Source organism: Orbicella franksi, chromosome 11 (genome assembly GCF_964199315.1).
Source record: "Orbicella franksi chromosome 11, jaOrbFran1.1, whole genome shotgun sequence".
In the NCBI taxonomy this organism is placed as follows: domain Eukaryota; kingdom Metazoa; phylum Cnidaria; class Anthozoa; order Scleractinia; family Merulinidae; genus Orbicella; species Orbicella franksi.
Window position 1 is genome coordinate 4,756,744 of NC_138155.1, and position 18,177 is coordinate 4,774,920.

The 18,177-nt window shown below is 38.1% G+C and overlaps 1 protein-coding gene across 1 annotated transcript; it reads left to right on the plus strand.

Moving 5' to 3' along the window:
- Positions 1 to 649: 649 nt before the first annotated feature.
- Positions 650 to 18,152, plus strand: LOC145502813 (sodium/mannose cotransporter SLC5A10-like). Its single transcript, XM_081482200.1, has 14 exons — positions 650 to 1,506; positions 6,603 to 6,683; positions 6,804 to 6,908; positions 7,481 to 7,540; positions 7,642 to 7,746; positions 8,152 to 8,257; positions 8,897 to 8,977; positions 9,097 to 9,332; positions 11,530 to 11,747; positions 12,161 to 12,305; positions 12,897 to 12,984; positions 13,255 to 13,503; positions 14,192 to 14,404; positions 15,036 to 18,152. Exons 1-14 carry the CDS (start codon positions 1,411 to 1,413, stop codon positions 15,278 to 15,280), a joined length of 2,028 nt encoding a protein of 675 aa, XP_081338326.1. The 5' UTR covers positions 650 to 1,410; the 3' UTR covers positions 15,281 to 18,152.
- Positions 18,153 to 18,177: the final 25 nt, after the last annotated feature.

Consider the following 18,177-nt stretch of genomic DNA (forward strand, 5'->3'; position numbering starts at 1 on the left):
TTTTTTCACGTTTCTAGCGACAAAATAGTTTTTTAAGTATCAGTTTTCGAGGAACAAAACTTGACATTTTCCCTGATATCGCGGAACTCGCACTTGAAATCGTTTATGTATATCTTATCAGATTTGTTTCAATGCAACCCACGCCAAACCGGTAACTGGTTCATTTCAAATTCATATGTCTGTTCAAATTTGTCATTTGTATATCAGGTTGAAAACATTGCTGTCTAAATGCTGCATCGTGATAGTTTTTTGGATATTTTTTGGAGCTTAGAAAGTCAATCGTTGCGAGTTTCTTCATTTTCTCATTCTCTCACTGAGATTCAGAATTAAAGATTTATATCACGTGAATAATCTGGACTACGCGCTACGTTATTTACTATCAAGTAAACATTGTACAGACCTGAAATGTATCAGGGTTTGCAAACTACAATTACATATTCAACCAAACGGGAAAAAAAAGTTGATTGAAACTTTAGACCAACGTTTATAAAACTGAGTCAGCTAGGAATATTATTTTGGGCGATCCTTGTTCTATTTCAAAAGTTCATTGAAATTCATATATTCGATATTAGACGAAAAGGCTTAACTGACGTCAAACAAAACAACAACAATCTCGTGACTTTCAAATATTGATTACTAACAGCAGTGACACAAGGTTTAAATTCCATTAAAATCCCATGTTTTTCACTTCGAATTTAATTCCAAGAGCTAATTGAGCAACATTTTGCGATTTGGCATTTAGAGAAGAAGTTACAAGTGCTGCAGTATCGCCGAGAGTGACATGAATCTGTGAGCAAATATCTTTTCAGCTATAACTTACTCCCGCTAAACGCTGACGTCTTCCACTCAATCGACTAAAATAGCGTGACGTTAAAGAACAAATCCACTTAGTGACAAAAGGAAGCGCCTAGAAACAATGAAGAGAATTAAGAAGTACTAAATAATGACAAGGTAGAAAGATTTAGACCACTTTACAATCGAAACAATTTTGATATTGGGACTTCCGCGTATAAACTTGTCAACAAACATTGCGCGGTTGTGAACGCATTAAGAACAAGTGAAAACAGTGTACGGTACAATCGACCAATCATTGCCATTGACGTCACAATAGCCTTGTCACCTCGTCCTTTGTCACGCCCCCTTCGTTCCCACCTATCCCGTTGACTATTTGGTTGTAATATTAGAGCGGCAAAGACGCACAGGGCGCTTTTGTATTTCTTCGCCGAAATTTCATAGCGAGACGGTAATCCGATTCCTTCCAAATCTTCCTCAATTTGAGCAGACACGTTGAGAAACGTTTTGACACATTTTTTACGGCTGTAAAAAGCTTCAGCGAAGAAGACACACTCAGTCGAAGAATCTACAACGTGGTACAAGGAGCCCCCAGCAGTGTAAACTGAACAGATAAACATGGTGTTCGTGGACGAAGATAGAAAGCCTTTGCACGCCGCAGATTGGACGATAATAGCGGTTTATTTCCTGGCTTGTATCATTGTTGGACTGTGGGTAAGTTTAACACTTCTTAGTTCTTTTGCGAGGCATTATACTAATGGCCATATTTGCTCTGTACTGGTCGCTTTGCAAAGGGGTCGTCTCGTAGTAACTCGGATGATCGATCCAGTGAATATTTGCCAGCGTGGCTTATGCAAATCTTTAAATTCTGCAAGGTTTCGACTGTGAAACTGGCTAGTATTTGCCTTTTGCAGCTAAAATATCATTCAATTCGAGAAAGAAAATCGCCTGGCAACGAACCATCACACGGCGAAATGAAGATGTTTTTACGATGCGATTCAAAGCGGTTTTCAATTTCCTTCGCCCGTGTGGGAACTTAGAGTAATTGAAGATTTATACTGCGAAGCGTTGTTTTAAACCTACTGCACAAAACTGCGCGTCTCGTTAATCACCTTTTGTGTGAATTGTTAAATGAATGGCAAAGTAAATCACGCTATATAAAGTGGCCCGGTTTTTTTTAAAGCCTTCTTAGGCACGGGACCAATTGCCTTTCTACTTACGGTATGTGCGAAAGCTACTTATGAATGAGCGCTCGGAACAAGATCTGCCCTTGAATCACTTTATTTCTGCAGCTGTTATTTGGAAAGGTGAACAACGGCGAGGTTTGTCTGCGACATATGTTTAAGCGAAACTTTCGGTGTTATTATGTAAGCGGCGGATGAGCGCCGCGTATCAATATTACTTACACTGCAACTGTATTTGCAGTGCAACGACGCTCCCTGATTGGTCAGTCATGCGTGTAGCTTGACGCCACAGGCAATAAGTACTTCAAAAATACAGCGCGAAAGAATGCATTACGTATCTGGTCTTTATCAAGACTCTTAGCCATTAGAAAAGCCCTTTTAACCTTTGTTTTGCAAGAACCGCTAATTTATGAGTGAATTAGTTCTGCCAGCATTGATTCATTTTAATTTGCTGAATGTTTTCTTTTCAAAATACGTGTAGTGGAACAAGATTTCTTATAATTTGCAAATAAAATTTACCAAGAGCAAACCAGTTGCAATAAAGCAATCCTTCAAGTGAATTTGCTATTCTTGCTCTTTTTACCGCAAATTAGCCCGTCAATTTGCATAAAATCCAGCCTTTTATTACTAGAACAGACATTCCACATCAGTCATAATTGTTGTTTACCAAATGATGTTCCTGTATTGAATTTGAGTCAAGTACACCATCTGAAGCAACCATCACTTCAAAATGGAACTAAGCAAATTGATGTGACTTTCATTGTGGGTACGAGTCCACTTCAGTCCCCTCTTCTTTTAATTTATTACAGCTCAACAGTGTATTCCTTTATATGTATGCATGTACTTAAAGGAATACGCTGAAAGAAATATACCTGAAATTATGTCATGCCAGGTCAGTACCAGGTGAAGTTGGCACTGTTTGAATGCTGTTCCAGTCAAGATTTTTGCTCCAGTTTGAAGACTTGCACCAGCTTGCTTGGTTCAGTATTAAGTCAGTCTCAAAGCATACTAGAACAGGTTTCATCATCCAAGCCCTGAGGGGGTCATGTGCGCCCTGCTGGATGTAGTTCGCAAAGAAAACAAAAGTGTCCGTACATGAAAATACATGTATAAGCGGTATGAAACCATGTCATCGTATACTGGACATGGTATATTGTATATTAGACTAACACTGGCACAAAGTTTAAACAGCTTTTTCTTCCCATGGTTTAGCACATGACCAAACTATGGGAAAACCATGGTGTTTGGACCCAAGGGCCTGGGGTCACTGGCGGGATTTGAATTACGAACCAAGATCAATTCAGTATTTGTATCATTCTCTCAGACCCAAATAAATCCATCTGTGGTCAATACTTTGTCCTGATATAAATAAATTTTTTTAAGGATGTGATCAGTGCTGATTTGTTCATAAATCTGGCTTGTATATTTAGACTTTCCTCAGACTGTCTAGCGATATATTTGATACAGTGTATGTACATTTTTGTGGTTTTAATGAGGTTGTAACCACAGTTTCATATAAATTTGTTCAAAATGGCTAGAGAATCTGATAAGTGTGTGCCACCAGTCTGCAAAAATGCGTCATCAACAATATTGCATGTGTTCATATTGTGTTCAATTGTGTCTGCAAATTGTATGATTTAGATAAAAATCAAGCAATTAATGCTTGAGAAATACCTTGAGCAATTTTAATGGCAATTTAAGAGGTGTTGTAGTAATTGAAGATTTTTGAACCTGCTATTCCACTCAAGATGCATTTGTTAAAAATATCTTTGGAATGGTAAACAATATCCATTTGATATTTATTACTATCACTGAACGTAGGAAAACTGCGGAGCAAATTCTATTGTGAGATCAATGTTGCCCAACTCAGAACAAAGGCATAGCTTGTGTCTTATTTGAAGTTGGCTTAATTTGCTCAGCGTTACCCTTGCTTACAGTATACATGAAGATAGATTTATTTAGTGTTTTGACAAAGCTTGAAAAACCATCTACTGTACACTTAATTCTGTTGGCTATGTAAATGTACAATGTAAACAAACAGATATGTCAAGGGTTTTTTGGCCAGTGTGGAAGGCCAGGAAAAAAAGATTGTTGTATCATGGAATAATTGAGAAAAATAATAATCTTTATAGGGTAATCTACCAATTTAAAGTATTTTAAACACTGTAATTAGATTCTTTGCACTCTTTGTTTTGGAACAGCGTGCAGTATTACGTAACAATTGTCAATTCACCCATATCTATAGCCTATATTTGCATGTTCCAATATAGGGCAAAACAACAGAAACATCGAGTAAATGTAAGGGTACTTCTTTACATGCATGTTTTTTAATAGCGTAAATACAACCACTCATTAGACTGCTTACATGTATATATGAATGGAAGGGCCTAAATGATCGATAGAAACTTGACATTACATGTTTAAGAATCCCATGCAGTGAATTACGTATCAAACAATTGTATTCGCTCATCTGGAGCCTTTAAATATATGTTCCAATATAGGGCAAAACATCAGAAAGGCTGAATAAGGGTATACTTCTTAACACACGTGTTTTAAAATACCTCTTTGATACAACCATTCCTTAGACTCCATATATACAGTGAAGGGAAACGTATGGTGGAACTTTTACATGGTCGAGATAAACATGATTACGTAACATGCCTTGTGTGTGGCAGCACAATCCGTTATTTGCATAAATGGAATCGTTTACTACAGTTACAGTTGAGTGGTTAATATGTTATTCAAATACATGTATAATTATTTTTGTTTGATATTAAAGAAGAGAATATTGAAAGTATACTTGTTTTGGGTATATGAAAGTTACATTCACTGTTAATACAAGTTTATTTTCTCCTGGGACATTGGGGAAACTACAAAGTATCATCTTCATGTATTTCGGTATTCGGTTTAAAATGTAGTAGAAAAAAGTTTTCGTCTAATTAGGCCCAGCACTATTTCAGATGGTTGCAATGTTGTCAAAGCAAAAGTTCATTGTGCCTCTCCCTTGAACACATGAAAGAAGGCTTGTACACTATATTCCATTAATTTGACCCATAAAATTGTTCTCCGGGCTCTATTATATTTACCGGTGTAAGAAACTGACCCCAAAATTCTGACAAACCTGTGGTTGGAGTATGTTCAAATTCTCGTAAGTTTAATAATTCAAACCTTCTTATGTGAGAGTTTTGCAGTGTGAAGTGTTTTATTTTCAGTTTACAGCTACATGCATGTATAAATATAATAAAAGTATTTTAATTTCTTACCTGTGGCATGTTTCCAGAGTCTAGCATGGTTTGCTGACAGAATTAATTCTTAACCAATTTCATCACAGTGCATGTGCCAAGATGACGGTTTTGTTGCCGACTTCAAATGAAATATTGGCTCAATTCTTTTCTTCATCAGTATGACTTCTTTGACAATGTCTCTCTTCCATTTAAACTAAGGAACATTTTCTTGTGAAATCATGCTTTTTAAAAATATACAAGTAAGACAACACAGCAAGAGATTAGATATCGCTCTCTCAGACATTCAGCTTTTAATATTAAAATATATTCCTTGCATCCGGGACACGGTGCTTCGATATGATATATAAACTCCAGCCGTGCATGTACAGTGCATGCTACAAGCATGCTTTGGACTCATAAATAAACAGTGGCTACATGTATATATGTATGTGTATTCTAAAATAAATTAACCCTTACCCTGAAGGCACATGGCAGTTTTTCCCTTATCAGCAAATAAAGACTCGCTAGTGTTGCACAAACATTTTGTTTTAAACTCATTAGCTACTTAAGCTAATTAAAGAGCTAAGGAGCTCCAGGTCGTGGATTATAAATAAAGTATATGTACCATGCACGTGTACAATACATCATTTGAATAAAGCCACTGATCAGCCTATATAAGAATTGACATCAGCTATGAAGAAGGTAGTCATATTGAGAGAAATTTCTTTAGAATACAAGAATAAAACATTTCAAAAACACATTGATCAACTTTCTAATATTTTAGGTTCATGTCTAACCCAAAACCACACAACAGCTCTAATAGTGCATACATGTACATGCAGCTTGATGTGAAACAAGTCAAGATATTATGCAGCAAAAAAAAAAAAAAAGAAAAGAAAATTTAAAGAAAATGATTAAAAACTTGCAGGGGTGGTCAACCATGTCTTACAATGTTATGCACATATAGGAAGGGTTCACATAGCTCACAATGCAGGCGTATTTTGGCAAGCATGCGCATTTTGATCAAGCAAGCGCCATCTTGGATTCAAATTTGGAAGAGGCTTGAGGAGAGACGAAATGGCGTTCTGGATAGTGGGAGTTAGGCTGACAGAGGGATCCCCTCCCTGCCCACTTCTTTTAAGCCAACATGGCGGCAACTCTACTCAATCGTGAGCTAATTCATGAACACATAGAAAACGCCTGCACTGCAGGCTAGGAGTCACAATTTTATGACCTCACGATCAAAGAGCAGATCATAACAAGAACATTTTCCTGGCAAAAATTCATAGAGATCTGTCAAATATTTCAGGGTTATGAATTTGTGCATGAATTGGCCATGGCACTCTTAGGGAGTTAAGTGGCTTCTGTATTATGAGTTAATAACGCACAATGATTATTTCAGTCCAAATTCAGGAAACAAAGAGGAAAGGATGAAACTGCGGAAACTTACTTCTTGGCAGGACGGTCAATGATGTGGTGGGCAGTAAGTTGATTGTTTTTGGCATTGATGAACTGTCATCTGTATTCATACTCTATTGTACTAGCTGTATAATTATACATGTATAGTGTATTAATTTTATGACCTTCATGCTGTGACTTGTAGGTTGGACCCAGTCTTTTTGCCAGTAACATTGGCAGTGAGCACTTTGTTGGGTTGGCTGGGTCTGGGGCTGCTACTGGCATTGGTGTAGTATCCTTCGAGTGGCAGGTGAGCGGGAATAAATGAATTTTATGATTATAAATCTATTAAATATTTGGGAACATAAGCAGTAAGATTGCAACATTTGCCAGACAATGTATTCATTCAAGGCAATATTCAGCATCAGAGTGTAGATGACAATTAGCACTTGCCCTCATTTACGGCAACTTTTAAATAATCCTTTCAGACAAGTATTCAGCAAATTGTAGGTGTCTAGCTTGTTGTCATGCAGCCAAACCTCTTGTATGCAGAAAACAGGGAACCAGAAAAAGCCTCCACTTGGGAGGGGTGTCCACTGGGGGGCGTGTTTAAAACAGGAAATGGCAAAATGATGAAATGTCACTACAGTTAGCGTATAGTAAGTAGTGGTCCGGTTAGCCTGAATAGAGCTTACGTTCACCTGTAGGTGAGCGCAGATATCACTGACTTGAAGTTGGCTGGCTCTGAATAATTGTACGGGTTATAATTAACCATATCCCACATATGTTAAGTGACATACCAGCAGGCATTAAACGGCAGTAAGTAAGTATGTAAGCTCATCTACAACTGTAAGTAGTAATCTTGCTGTTCATTGTTTGCAGGCCTGCTGGGTTCTGCTCCTTCTTGGATGGGTATTTCTGCCAATTTACTTGAGATCAAGGGTAAGTTAACTTCTAATTTAGAAATTCAAGGAATTTTTAATTTGTTGACTTTTCTTTTTCTAAACGAGATAATTTGATGTTTGTTTTATACTGGCCCGCAGGTGTTTACGATGCCTGAATTTTTGCAAAAAAGGTTCCAGAGCCAGTGGATCAGAACATACTTGACTGTTGTGGCTTTGTTTTCTTATGTGTTCACAAAGTTTTCGGTAGGCTTACATTTATTATGTAATGTAAAGTTCATTAATTCATTTATAAATTACAGTAATGTCAGACAAGTACAAATTTCTGTTTTCCTAAAAATTTTCACCTGACGTTTTGAGTGAGCTGTGTTACCCAGTGCCATGCAAATATGGAGTTACTATAGATTCTGAAATTTGTAATTCACCTCCAAGTTTGTTGTTTGTTACAAGTGTTGATTTTGGCGTGATTACTTCGGGGACATTCAGTGATCCCATCATATGTATCTTCTTAATACTCAATGTGGCTAACACATTGTTTTGAAGACAGTCTCTATAAAATTGCAATTCTAGGTAAATCATGTTGTATATTAAATTAAATTGAATCGTGGTACATTTCCTCACCAGAGTGTTAAATGAATTGTACAAATATAGGTTGACATCTATGCTGGCAGTTTGTTTCTTTATGAAGCTGTTGGTTGGAACATTTACGTCTCTGCTGCCTGTGTCCTGGCCATCACAGCGGTCTACACCATCTTAGGTAAGCTTAAAATACAGCTTCCATATTAAACCATTATCAAGTTGCCAACCTCTTAGTAGTAAATAGTTTAGGATCACTGACAGTCTTTGAACTACTGATTTGCATTTGAGGAGGTAATTAAGTTGGTACATGTACAAACTTGTTTTGTGATGTGTGGAGAATTTTTGCTAAGTTTTCTTTGCAACAGACAATTACATGTAAGACCTCTTCAAGGTATTCATGCAAAGTCACAAGGCTAACTTTTGTAAACATAAAAGCTCAGTTCCAATTACTTTACATATAAAATTATAATTTTAAAATGCAAAAATGCTTTATATAAATTATAGTATGCTGTATCACATCCTTTTCACTTCGTTGGAAGTTCATGTATTAAGCTCTTGCAAAGTTCTGTTAAACAAGCAAATTGTACTGAAGGGGTTAAGACAGTACAATAGACCAATTTTCATATATTAAAATTCAGCCTAACACAATAGACCTCAGCACGAGGCTCTGAAGAATAAACCCCACAAACTCTGTAGTTATTCCCCAGAGCCTCATACTGAGGGCTATTGTTTCAGACTGAATTTTAATACATCAAAATTGGTCTATTGATCATCATCATTATCAATTAATTATTAATTATTATTCTCATTTTTTCAGGTGGTTTGACTGCAGTTATCTTCACTGATGTCTTGCAATGTGTAATCATGATCCTTGGGGCAATCACACTGGCAATTCTAAGTATGTGGAATGGTATAGATGTTGTATATCACAAAATAAGAAAACAAAACCCCAAACAAACTGGTCTCTTGTTTCTTGCTCGTTAAATTCAAGAGCTATGCATACCTATATGTTTTCAGGTTTTGTAGAAGTGGGCGGATACAATGGTCTGTGGGAGAAATACGGCCAATCCATGGGCAAGCCATATGTTCCTGTAAATGCAACCATGGACAATGGAACAGACCTGAGTTCGTGCTTCAGGTTGACTCCTTACTGGGATCACATGTTCCGACCAATCAATGATCCTGACTATCCCTGGTTGGGATTGTGGACTACCTTGCCGATTATGGGTATTTGGTATTGGTGCACAGATCAGGTATGTCTATTGTGTAATTTTAGCATGTACATAATATTTTATTCGAAGGTAGCATTTAGTGACAGGAAAAGTGGCCTTGTATCCTATACCTGAATCAGGAGCGTTGTATTATTAACCTAAATGTAGGAGGGCTTTGAGTTTTGACGTCTGCCAATCATATCAGAAGATACAGTATCTGAGGATATTTGGGGATATTTCACAGATTTCCAAACTAAGGCATTTTGAATATTTTCTGGTCCCTGAGTCCCAGGAAGTGTTTCGTCAAATGTAATGTGGTCACCAGACTTTTCCCTTAGAAGTCGCACAATTTGGGAGAAGTTTACACACTCTCATTTAATTAACCATGCGGCCATGGGCTGAGCGCGGTTCATGGTTTACCCGTGGTATTTTTTTTTCGATTTGTACGCGACCAGACCCAAGCTTCCACTCGGCCACATTTTGAGTCACGCAACCTATGATGTTTACGCGCCAAAAGCTGTTGAAACGTTAATAAATCTCATCTCCGATACTGACTTTCGCGGGAAAAAAATTAAAAACCCAGCGCTCGTCAAAAATTATATTTTTTCACCAGAAATTTAGCTCGGAACATATACATATTTATATTCCTTTGAATCGTCCATGAAATGACCTTTTCCGGATATTTTTTCTTTCGGGGTCAACAAAAACCTGCAATTACAAAATCACGCCGAACCCACACGTTGCAAAAAAATCTCTTCAAAACCCTGACTTCGAAGTGATATATCACTTTAGCGTTAATAGCTACCACACATCGGCAGACGGTTAATCTATTCCTTAACAATCCAGCTTTATCGTGTCAAAATTTCAGTGAAATCGAACAAAACCAGAATTAGAATTTTTTGTGACCTCACTCCCCAGACTTGACCTAACAAAGGAAGCCACGGTCGTCCATAGCAACCGAAAAACACGAACATAACAAAGCCGACGTTTTGGCCAAAAAACTCCAGAATTATCGCCTGAGAGCTTTAACTTGAATGGGAACATCTTTTTCGAACTTTTTTCAACTGATTTAGGCAAAAGACTGGCCTCGGCGGGCTACAAAAAAGACCAAGAGAAAAAGCAGAACAAGACAGCAGAACAAGCCGATAATATTTCATCGCGTGGCTTTCGACACGAAAACGAAAATACAGCTTACATGTACTTCTGGATAAATTCAGCCTTAGAAGCCAGCAACTGGTCCCAAATTACTTTCTGTATCCTTGCAAATGCCCTGATTTCCATCTCCGAAAGATTTTGCCCCAATTTTGATCAAATAAACATTTCGCCGACAGCGACCACCATTACAGTGGCTTGCATACTAAATTGGCTAACTTAACAAAATTCTTCCGAGGGGGGGATATGACAAATTTGGTGAGAATCAAAAGTAACGCCAATTTTCTGTCACGTTTTCAATCTGTGGTCACTGCAGTGACCAAAATCGATACATCGGTCGGGTAGAGTGTTTTTTTATATGACTTGTTTGACTACTTTGCTAGCCCTTTACTCGTGGAAAACACCAATTAAATTTAATCATGACTTTTAAGAAAGAAAGCTGTTGTTAATAGTGTTGTTATTGTGTCGTTCATATCGTTCATGCCCATACATATCCCGAAGAAAGTTCTAGATTAAGACCATTACGTCATCGGAGATTTGTCAATGGCTACCACTGATGGTGCAATAATACAGTTTGTGTTGATCAAGTGATGTGATGTCTACAGTAAGAAAAGAATCATCAATGACTGCTTTGGAATGTGCACTGCGTTCTGACAGTAGTGCTAAGCGAACAGTTAAATTTTAAAAGCACGGTTATAAGATCTAACAGATCTTCTTGTTTATTTATTTCGTTTTATATATCGGCGTTGCTATCTTCCATTAGTCCATTAGCTATTTAAATACATATTTTTCAGAAGTGTTTAAGACGAGGCTGTAGTAGTTCAAATCTTTTAGCTATGCAAGGGATTTGAGTTCGTTTGCATGAGTAGGCGCGAGATTCAACCTGATGGCATGAGACTTCATCCAAGGTGTGAGAGTTGGCAGGTGTGTATGCAACCCTCCAGGGAGTGCCGCAGCTACATTGTACATATGGTTGTATTTACATAGCATTAAACTCATCAGCATATGCTGTGGAAACTAGACAGCATTACATGCCATCTCCAATCTGAACTGTATTACAATATAAATATTTTTTGTTAAATTACAGGTGATTGTGCAGCGTACCCTTGGAGCAAAGAACAACATCCACGCTAAAGCAGGTTCAATCTTTGCTGGATTTTTGAAGACCCTGCCAATTTTTATCATGGTGATGCCAGGAATGATCAGCCGAGTTCTGTATCCTAACTCCATTGCCTGTGCTGACCCCATCAGCTGTACGCATTACTGTGATAATGAATGGGGCTGTTTCAACAATGCTTATCCTAAGTGAGTTTACAACCTTGAAGAATTTAAGAATTCATACTATGCCTTAGTTGTAATGGCATACTAGTGAGATTTGAAAGTCAGAGCTACATTTTGAAGCATAATCAGCATGCATTATCATGTATTGTAAAAAAATACATTGTAGTGTTCATTGCTGGGATGGTCACATGCTACAGTTTCATCTATAGACCACGTCAGAACCATGTCACCTTGTACAGCATAATAAACAGTACCACATGAAAGTACAGCTCAATTAAGCTTTCATTTGAATGGACACACACTAGGGTTTCATCCACAGACTTAAACGTTAGAACGACCTTGTACAGTATAATAAACAGTACCACATGAAAGTACTGCTCAATAGAACTGAAGCATTCACAGCTTAAGTACTGATGATCATCTTTCTTGCTTCTTAGACTGGTTCTAAACGTTCTACCAGTTGGAATGGTTGGTCTAATGATGGCTGTCATGATGGCTGCTCTGATGTCATCACTCTCCTCGGCATTTAACAGTAGTGCGACCATCTTTACTGTTGATGTTTGGCTGCGCTTCAGACCTATGGTACTACATGTATACTTTGTAATATAGACTGATATTGTATGTAACACATACAGTAGTTATAAAGTATGTACCTTGCAATAAACTACATGTACATTTTGTATCTTTACCCTTTCTGTAGGTTTTTGCTCCAGAAAATGTCCTTCCCCCCTCCCTCACGAAAGGTTTTCTGGTGGTAAATACCCACTACTCCTAAAATTCTAGTGTAGTTGGAGTATTCATACCTTCATTTACAAAAACATTGGTCTTTAAGAACCCACCAACCAATCCCTCAGAATTTCCAGTGACCCTCTGGGAGTTATGATGTCATTAGTACAGTATCTTTTTGGCACACATTGCAGACTTATCTACCTCTCTACACGAATTGCAGACCTACATTGTAACGCAGTGGATTCTTAGAGATTGAACACTCCAGCTTGAGACTGTCCATGTGACAGGGCATAAAAGGGACATACAATGTACATGTATTCAGCAGGGATATGTCACAGTGACATGTAGTTAACGAAGAAATCACCACATGGACAAGCAGAAGAAACTGCAAAATAGTACTAAAAATTGTATTGACTGTACATTACTTCGTTCTCCTTGCTTTAGTCCAACGAGAGAGAAAGAGTCATTGTTGGCCGTGTGGTGGTACTTATCCTCGTTGGTGTCAGTTTGTGCTGGTTGCCAATCATCCAAGGTAATTCTAGTTTGATAAGTATCAAATTTCTCCTCACAGTCTCAAGACAGTCACGTGGTCATGTTATCATGCAGGAAGACAAGTTTGTGAGAACTTGAGAAGTGATCACCATAAAAAAAATTGAGCACTACAACTCAGTGGAAACACAAAAATACTTTGTATTGTATAATCAGTGATCCTCACAAATAATTTAATGTGTAATTAAATTACTGTTATGAATGATAATTATTATCACACAAATAGTAAATCAATGCACTCTTTTATTTCCAGGCTCTGCTGGGAAAGAGCTCTTTGTGTACATCCAGACCATTCAGTCGTACCTTGCCCCGCCCATCACCATGGTGTTTGGCCTGGGCATCCTGTGGACTGGTCTGACCCCTGCTGGTGCTCTTTCGGGTCTGGTGATCGGCTTCTTCTTGGGAATGGCTAAGTTTATTGCTGGAAATGTATGGTCTACTCCTAAATGTGGCACTGTAGATGATCGTCCTGGATTTGCCAAAATGCACTTCATGTTTTATGGTGAGAAATTGTAACTGTTAAAGGTGCACTGTGCTCCGATGTATAAGGAATACACGCATCATGTCAATCACGTTTGAACAAGGCATTATACATCCGATGCAGTTGTAAACTAGCAGTGAATGACGTGTTAAGCTCTTCATAACTCATTCCAAACCAGGGAGAGCAGGAACAAAAAAAAATACTTGTTCTACCATGAAGTAGTTTAAGTACAAGAAATAACAATTGCTTGTAAAGAACTTAATGGTCACACAGTTAGCGTAGGGTTTCGCTCATAGAGTTTCTAACAGTTTATAGAACAACCTTCCGCGACATAGTAAACAGTACCACATCAAAGCACTGCTCAATAGCTGGTCACACACTAGGTTTTCATCCACAAACCCAAAAGTTAGAACCACCTTGTACGGCATAATAAACAGTACCACATGAAAGTACTGCTAAATAGCTTTCATTTGAATGGTCACACACTAGGGTGTCATCCTCATACTTAAAACTTAGAACCACCTTGTACGGCATAATAAACAGTACCACATGAAAGTACTGCTCAATAGCTTTCGTTTGAATGGTCACGTACTAGGGTTTCATCCACAGACATAAAGGTAGAATCATATCGTGTACACCTGTAACTCAGCGTTTGACTGTAGGGTGGAGGGAGTTAAATACAGAAACGTCTCTTCCTTTCTCTCCTCAGCAATCATCATTTTTGGAGTGAGTGGCTCTATTATGGTTGTGGTAAGCTTGTTCACAAGGAAAATTCCACGAGACGAGCTTGGTGGACTGACTTGGCCCACTATCAATGAACCTCCTATTGCACATGGAGCGATTGGCGAGGATGATGACCCTGAAAAGGTCGAGAATGGAACAATGGCTCACACAGAGGGCATTGAGCTTTTGGAGAAGAATGGTAAGGCTGCATCTGATTAAACCTTTTAGGGGCCCTCCAAGTTGCTAATTGCCCTTACAGAGTCGCTATTTATGCAGATACCTTTTCGTCACGCATTCTAAGATTGCGTGACTATCCCAAAGAGGTTCTGCTTAGGACGCTACTGTTATATTCTGATTATAAGCCTGAGCTTCTACAATTTCTTAAAGGGATTTTGGTTAGGCTTGTAAATTGGTGGGGGAAGAGAGTGGGAGGTGGGGGAATGGCATACATCCGGCACATTTTTGAATGTTCTAAGCGGTGAGACACCGTTGTATTTGCAGGCTAATTTATTATTTTAACGCCTGTTAATTGATGCTTGTTTTGTGTTTCATACGTCAGTTATTTTCAGCTAAAATCCTCGGCTATATTCAGCTAAAATCTTTCAAAAGCAAAAAGTCATCACCAATTGATGAGCTTCGGAAAGGTGCTAATAAGGGGAAGTGGAAGTGTACGCTCTTAAATAGCTGGAAAGTAAAACGCGTAAGCCCCGTTAGAGTCCCCGCGGAGTATGCACGCCCTGAAAGGCCGCCGACTAGCATTGGCTCTAGTCAAACTTTGCCTTCATTACATTTAGCCACATTCTGACAACAAAATTACTTTAAATCTCTAGGTAAATTAAGTCCAACAACGCGCTTGGAGACATCGTTCGATGCGTCAGGACCTACAAAATGCGATGACAGGCATGTCATACCGGAAGACCAAGCTGTGAGTGTTCTTCCTACTACAACACACGACAAAGTCAAACTGACCGTAGTACAGTTTGAACGAGAAGATCCTGGACTCAAGTGGTTCTTACGGATCATGAGTATAATGTTACTCGTCTGTTTGCTCTTCTTGTGGATTTACTATCGTTAGGTTTGCTGAGGGGCAAGAACTGTATATAGATCAGTGATTGTTACATGCAGTACTAGATAGGTAAAGTAAAATGGCTGAAAATATAAGCTTAGAGCTTTTTTCAATTGAGTGTCGTAAAGCAAAAACCAAAGTAATCTCTCTAGCCAGTCACAAAGGACGTAGACGGTCCAATGAACCTATCAGAACTGGAAGTAATTACACGTAGTTGACGCAAAGCGCGGGAAAACGTGTGCGAGCGAGTTGAGATTAGTTGTGGATTTACTTTTGATTGGATGAAAAAGTGGCGCGAGTTTTTTAAGCCAATCGTGTAGCATAGTTAGGTCTAGTAATGCAATTAGCCAATTACTTAAATTCGACACTCAAGTGAAATCCGCTCAATTACCATGAGTAGCAGGATAGGACGTGATTGGAGGGGGAAAAAATGAAACACAAGGTAATCTCCTTTACACATTTATTAACATTTATACACCATGTAGCTCGTAACACCTCCATCTCGCTCGTAATAGCAAAACAGAAGTCCAGCGGTTTGTAGTCACGTAATGGAATGTATATTATTCCTTTTAATTAACTGTAAAGTTGAGTTCGTCTGAAATAGGCAGGACAGTAGCTATTGAATTACAATACTGTAGAAAAAATTTTTGGATAGTTTGAGTACAGAGGGTAGTCTCAGAGAATGTCATTTTCAAATTCATAAGGTTTTGTTTCGTGATATCTTTAGATTGTATTAGAATTTGGTAATGATAGTTTTCGAAGAACAAAGGAAAACGAGAGGGAAAAAAGCCAAGTGGAAACCAACAACTTAATTAAACTGAACCGGTCCCAGACCACAAGATCCGCGCTATCCTTGCTCCGTGATTTTCTTGCTCGAGACTGAGTTTATCGTCACTTTTTCTCCCTGTTTTCTGATGAGAAAGCAAGTTCTACAGTACTGATAGATATGTGCTATTTCCACTAGTCTATAATGCTTTCATTCGATGAAGCTAAGTACACATTAGTTTTCTTTTGGTCGTGTTTTCTCCTTTTTTTCCTCAAAAGTTTCCATGCGGGAGAAGAGAAGAGGAAAGTTGTGGCAATGGCTAAAATTATGTTTTTAAAAACCATGGTTTTTTTTCCTTGATGTGCGGGTTTACTTTGCCACGTTTACCTTTCCAGGAAAGAGAACTTGGTTGAGATTTTGGGAAATTTAGAAACTTTGTTTTACTTTCTTTAACATTTTGGAGATTTGTCCACGTTAAACGTGGTTTAAGACGCTTGCTTGGCAAGGTTTTTTCAGTGGTCTTGTAACGTGTGTAACACAAGGTCAGCGTAAATTTTTTCGGACTTTATTCTACTGGTTTTCTTTTATGTAATCTCTGACTGGTTTTATATTGATAGCAGCCAATAGAACGCAGTTTTCGTCTAATTGGATATTTTTAAAACGAACACCCAAATGATAACAAACTAACTTTCTTAACGTAACAGTAATGAGTGTGGTCTGTAGTAGTATGCTATTTATAACGGGCGTAGTGTTCAAAGGTAGACATTCGCCTTTGAAACAAGCTTAGTCGCTTAACATGCCTTGTAAACGAACTGAGAAGAACTAAGCCTTATGCTTCCTTCCTTGAGTGCGTGATTCAGGGCCTTAACGCGGTATTAGTCAGATTTGGTTGATTTAAGAGAAGACATGTCAACAGAAAACATTTTGAAGCTCAAAAAATTGGAATTCCAGCAAGGAACAATTGAGTAACTTAACTTCTACAGAATAAGTTTTGATTTGGTGCTATGCAATGTAGGTCAAATGTGAGTTTCATATTGTTTTCTCTGGCTGAAAGTCGCAATAGACCTTTGCATTCCTACAGTTGATTCAACTGGCGAGCTAATTTTAATCCATGCTAATCCATGCTAATCCTAAAACATCTTAATCATCGTACGTGGTTTGAATACCTAAATACCCTCCCAGCATCTTTATACCTTAAAAAACTACTCTTTTCGGACTTCTCTCAGTCTGTTTAAAATAATTTCATATCTTTGGTGAATCATTTCTTCATATGCCCATCTACAAGATCTAGTTTTAGTATTTTTAGAACCTTAGTTAGAAGGTATGTAGGTTAGTGCGAATAGAGCGTTTTCGCAGCGGGCATGCGAGTGTTTCTTAGCAAGAGGAATTGTTTGCATAAGAAAAAAACGCATTTCCAAAAGAGGAGAATTCCCACTGTTTTTGAACACCAGCATGACTACCATGTCATCGTATGAACTTCGTTTATTTGGTACGCGTAGGTTAGCTGTCCAGTATAAACAAGTATTCTCGGTATTTGTTAGAAGATCTTATTGATCTTGCATTTATTTAACGGTGTGTGATCAATATTGTTAATTTTGGTGGACGGTTAGTTATAGTGAAGTTTGCCATAACGTTTGACAAGGTATTCGGAATTTTTTCGAATTTTTTTACTTGCAATTTTTAGGCAGCTTTCGATGCGTTTTGTTTCAAATGGCGGATCGAAATGCAAAAACGTCTTCCAAAGGCAAAGTTGTCAAGCTTCTCCTCGTTCTGACAATTGACAGCTGTGTCCACCAGTTCTTGCAACTTAACTTAGCCAGTTTGAACGGAAGCCATGGAAGTGTCAGAAAGTTGCTAAAACGTCAAAAATTGATCAAAAGCTTTGTCAAGTAAACGTGACACGGTAATCTTCAATATAAAGATTTTTGGACAATCACGTCCGCTTATTTACTCTCTAGGACCCAGTTTTATTTGTTTTAAAAACTTATTTTAACATATCTGGTCGGCGTGAATAGAGCCGGGGCGGTTTCACAGCGGCCATATTAGTAATGCTACAACATGAAATTTTTGCATGAGAAAGTGAATCATTTTCGTAAGGGAGAGAAATTTCATTTTTAGTAAAGTCAATATGGCCGCCATG

Bases quoted from the DNA above. Each gene is read 5' to 3' on its own strand.
- LOC145502813 (XM_081482200.1), top strand. From the start codon at position 1,411: ATGGTGTTCGTGGACGAAGATAGAAAGCCTTTGCACGCCGCAGATTGG. The intron at 7,541-7,641 runs GTAAGTTAACTT...ACTGGCCCGCAG, and splicing joins CAATTTACTTGAGATCAAGG to GTGTTTACGATGCCTGAATT. The intron at 7,747-8,151 runs GTAGGCTTACAT...GTACAAATATAG, and splicing joins ATGTGTTCACAAAGTTTTCG to GTTGACATCTATGCTGGCAG.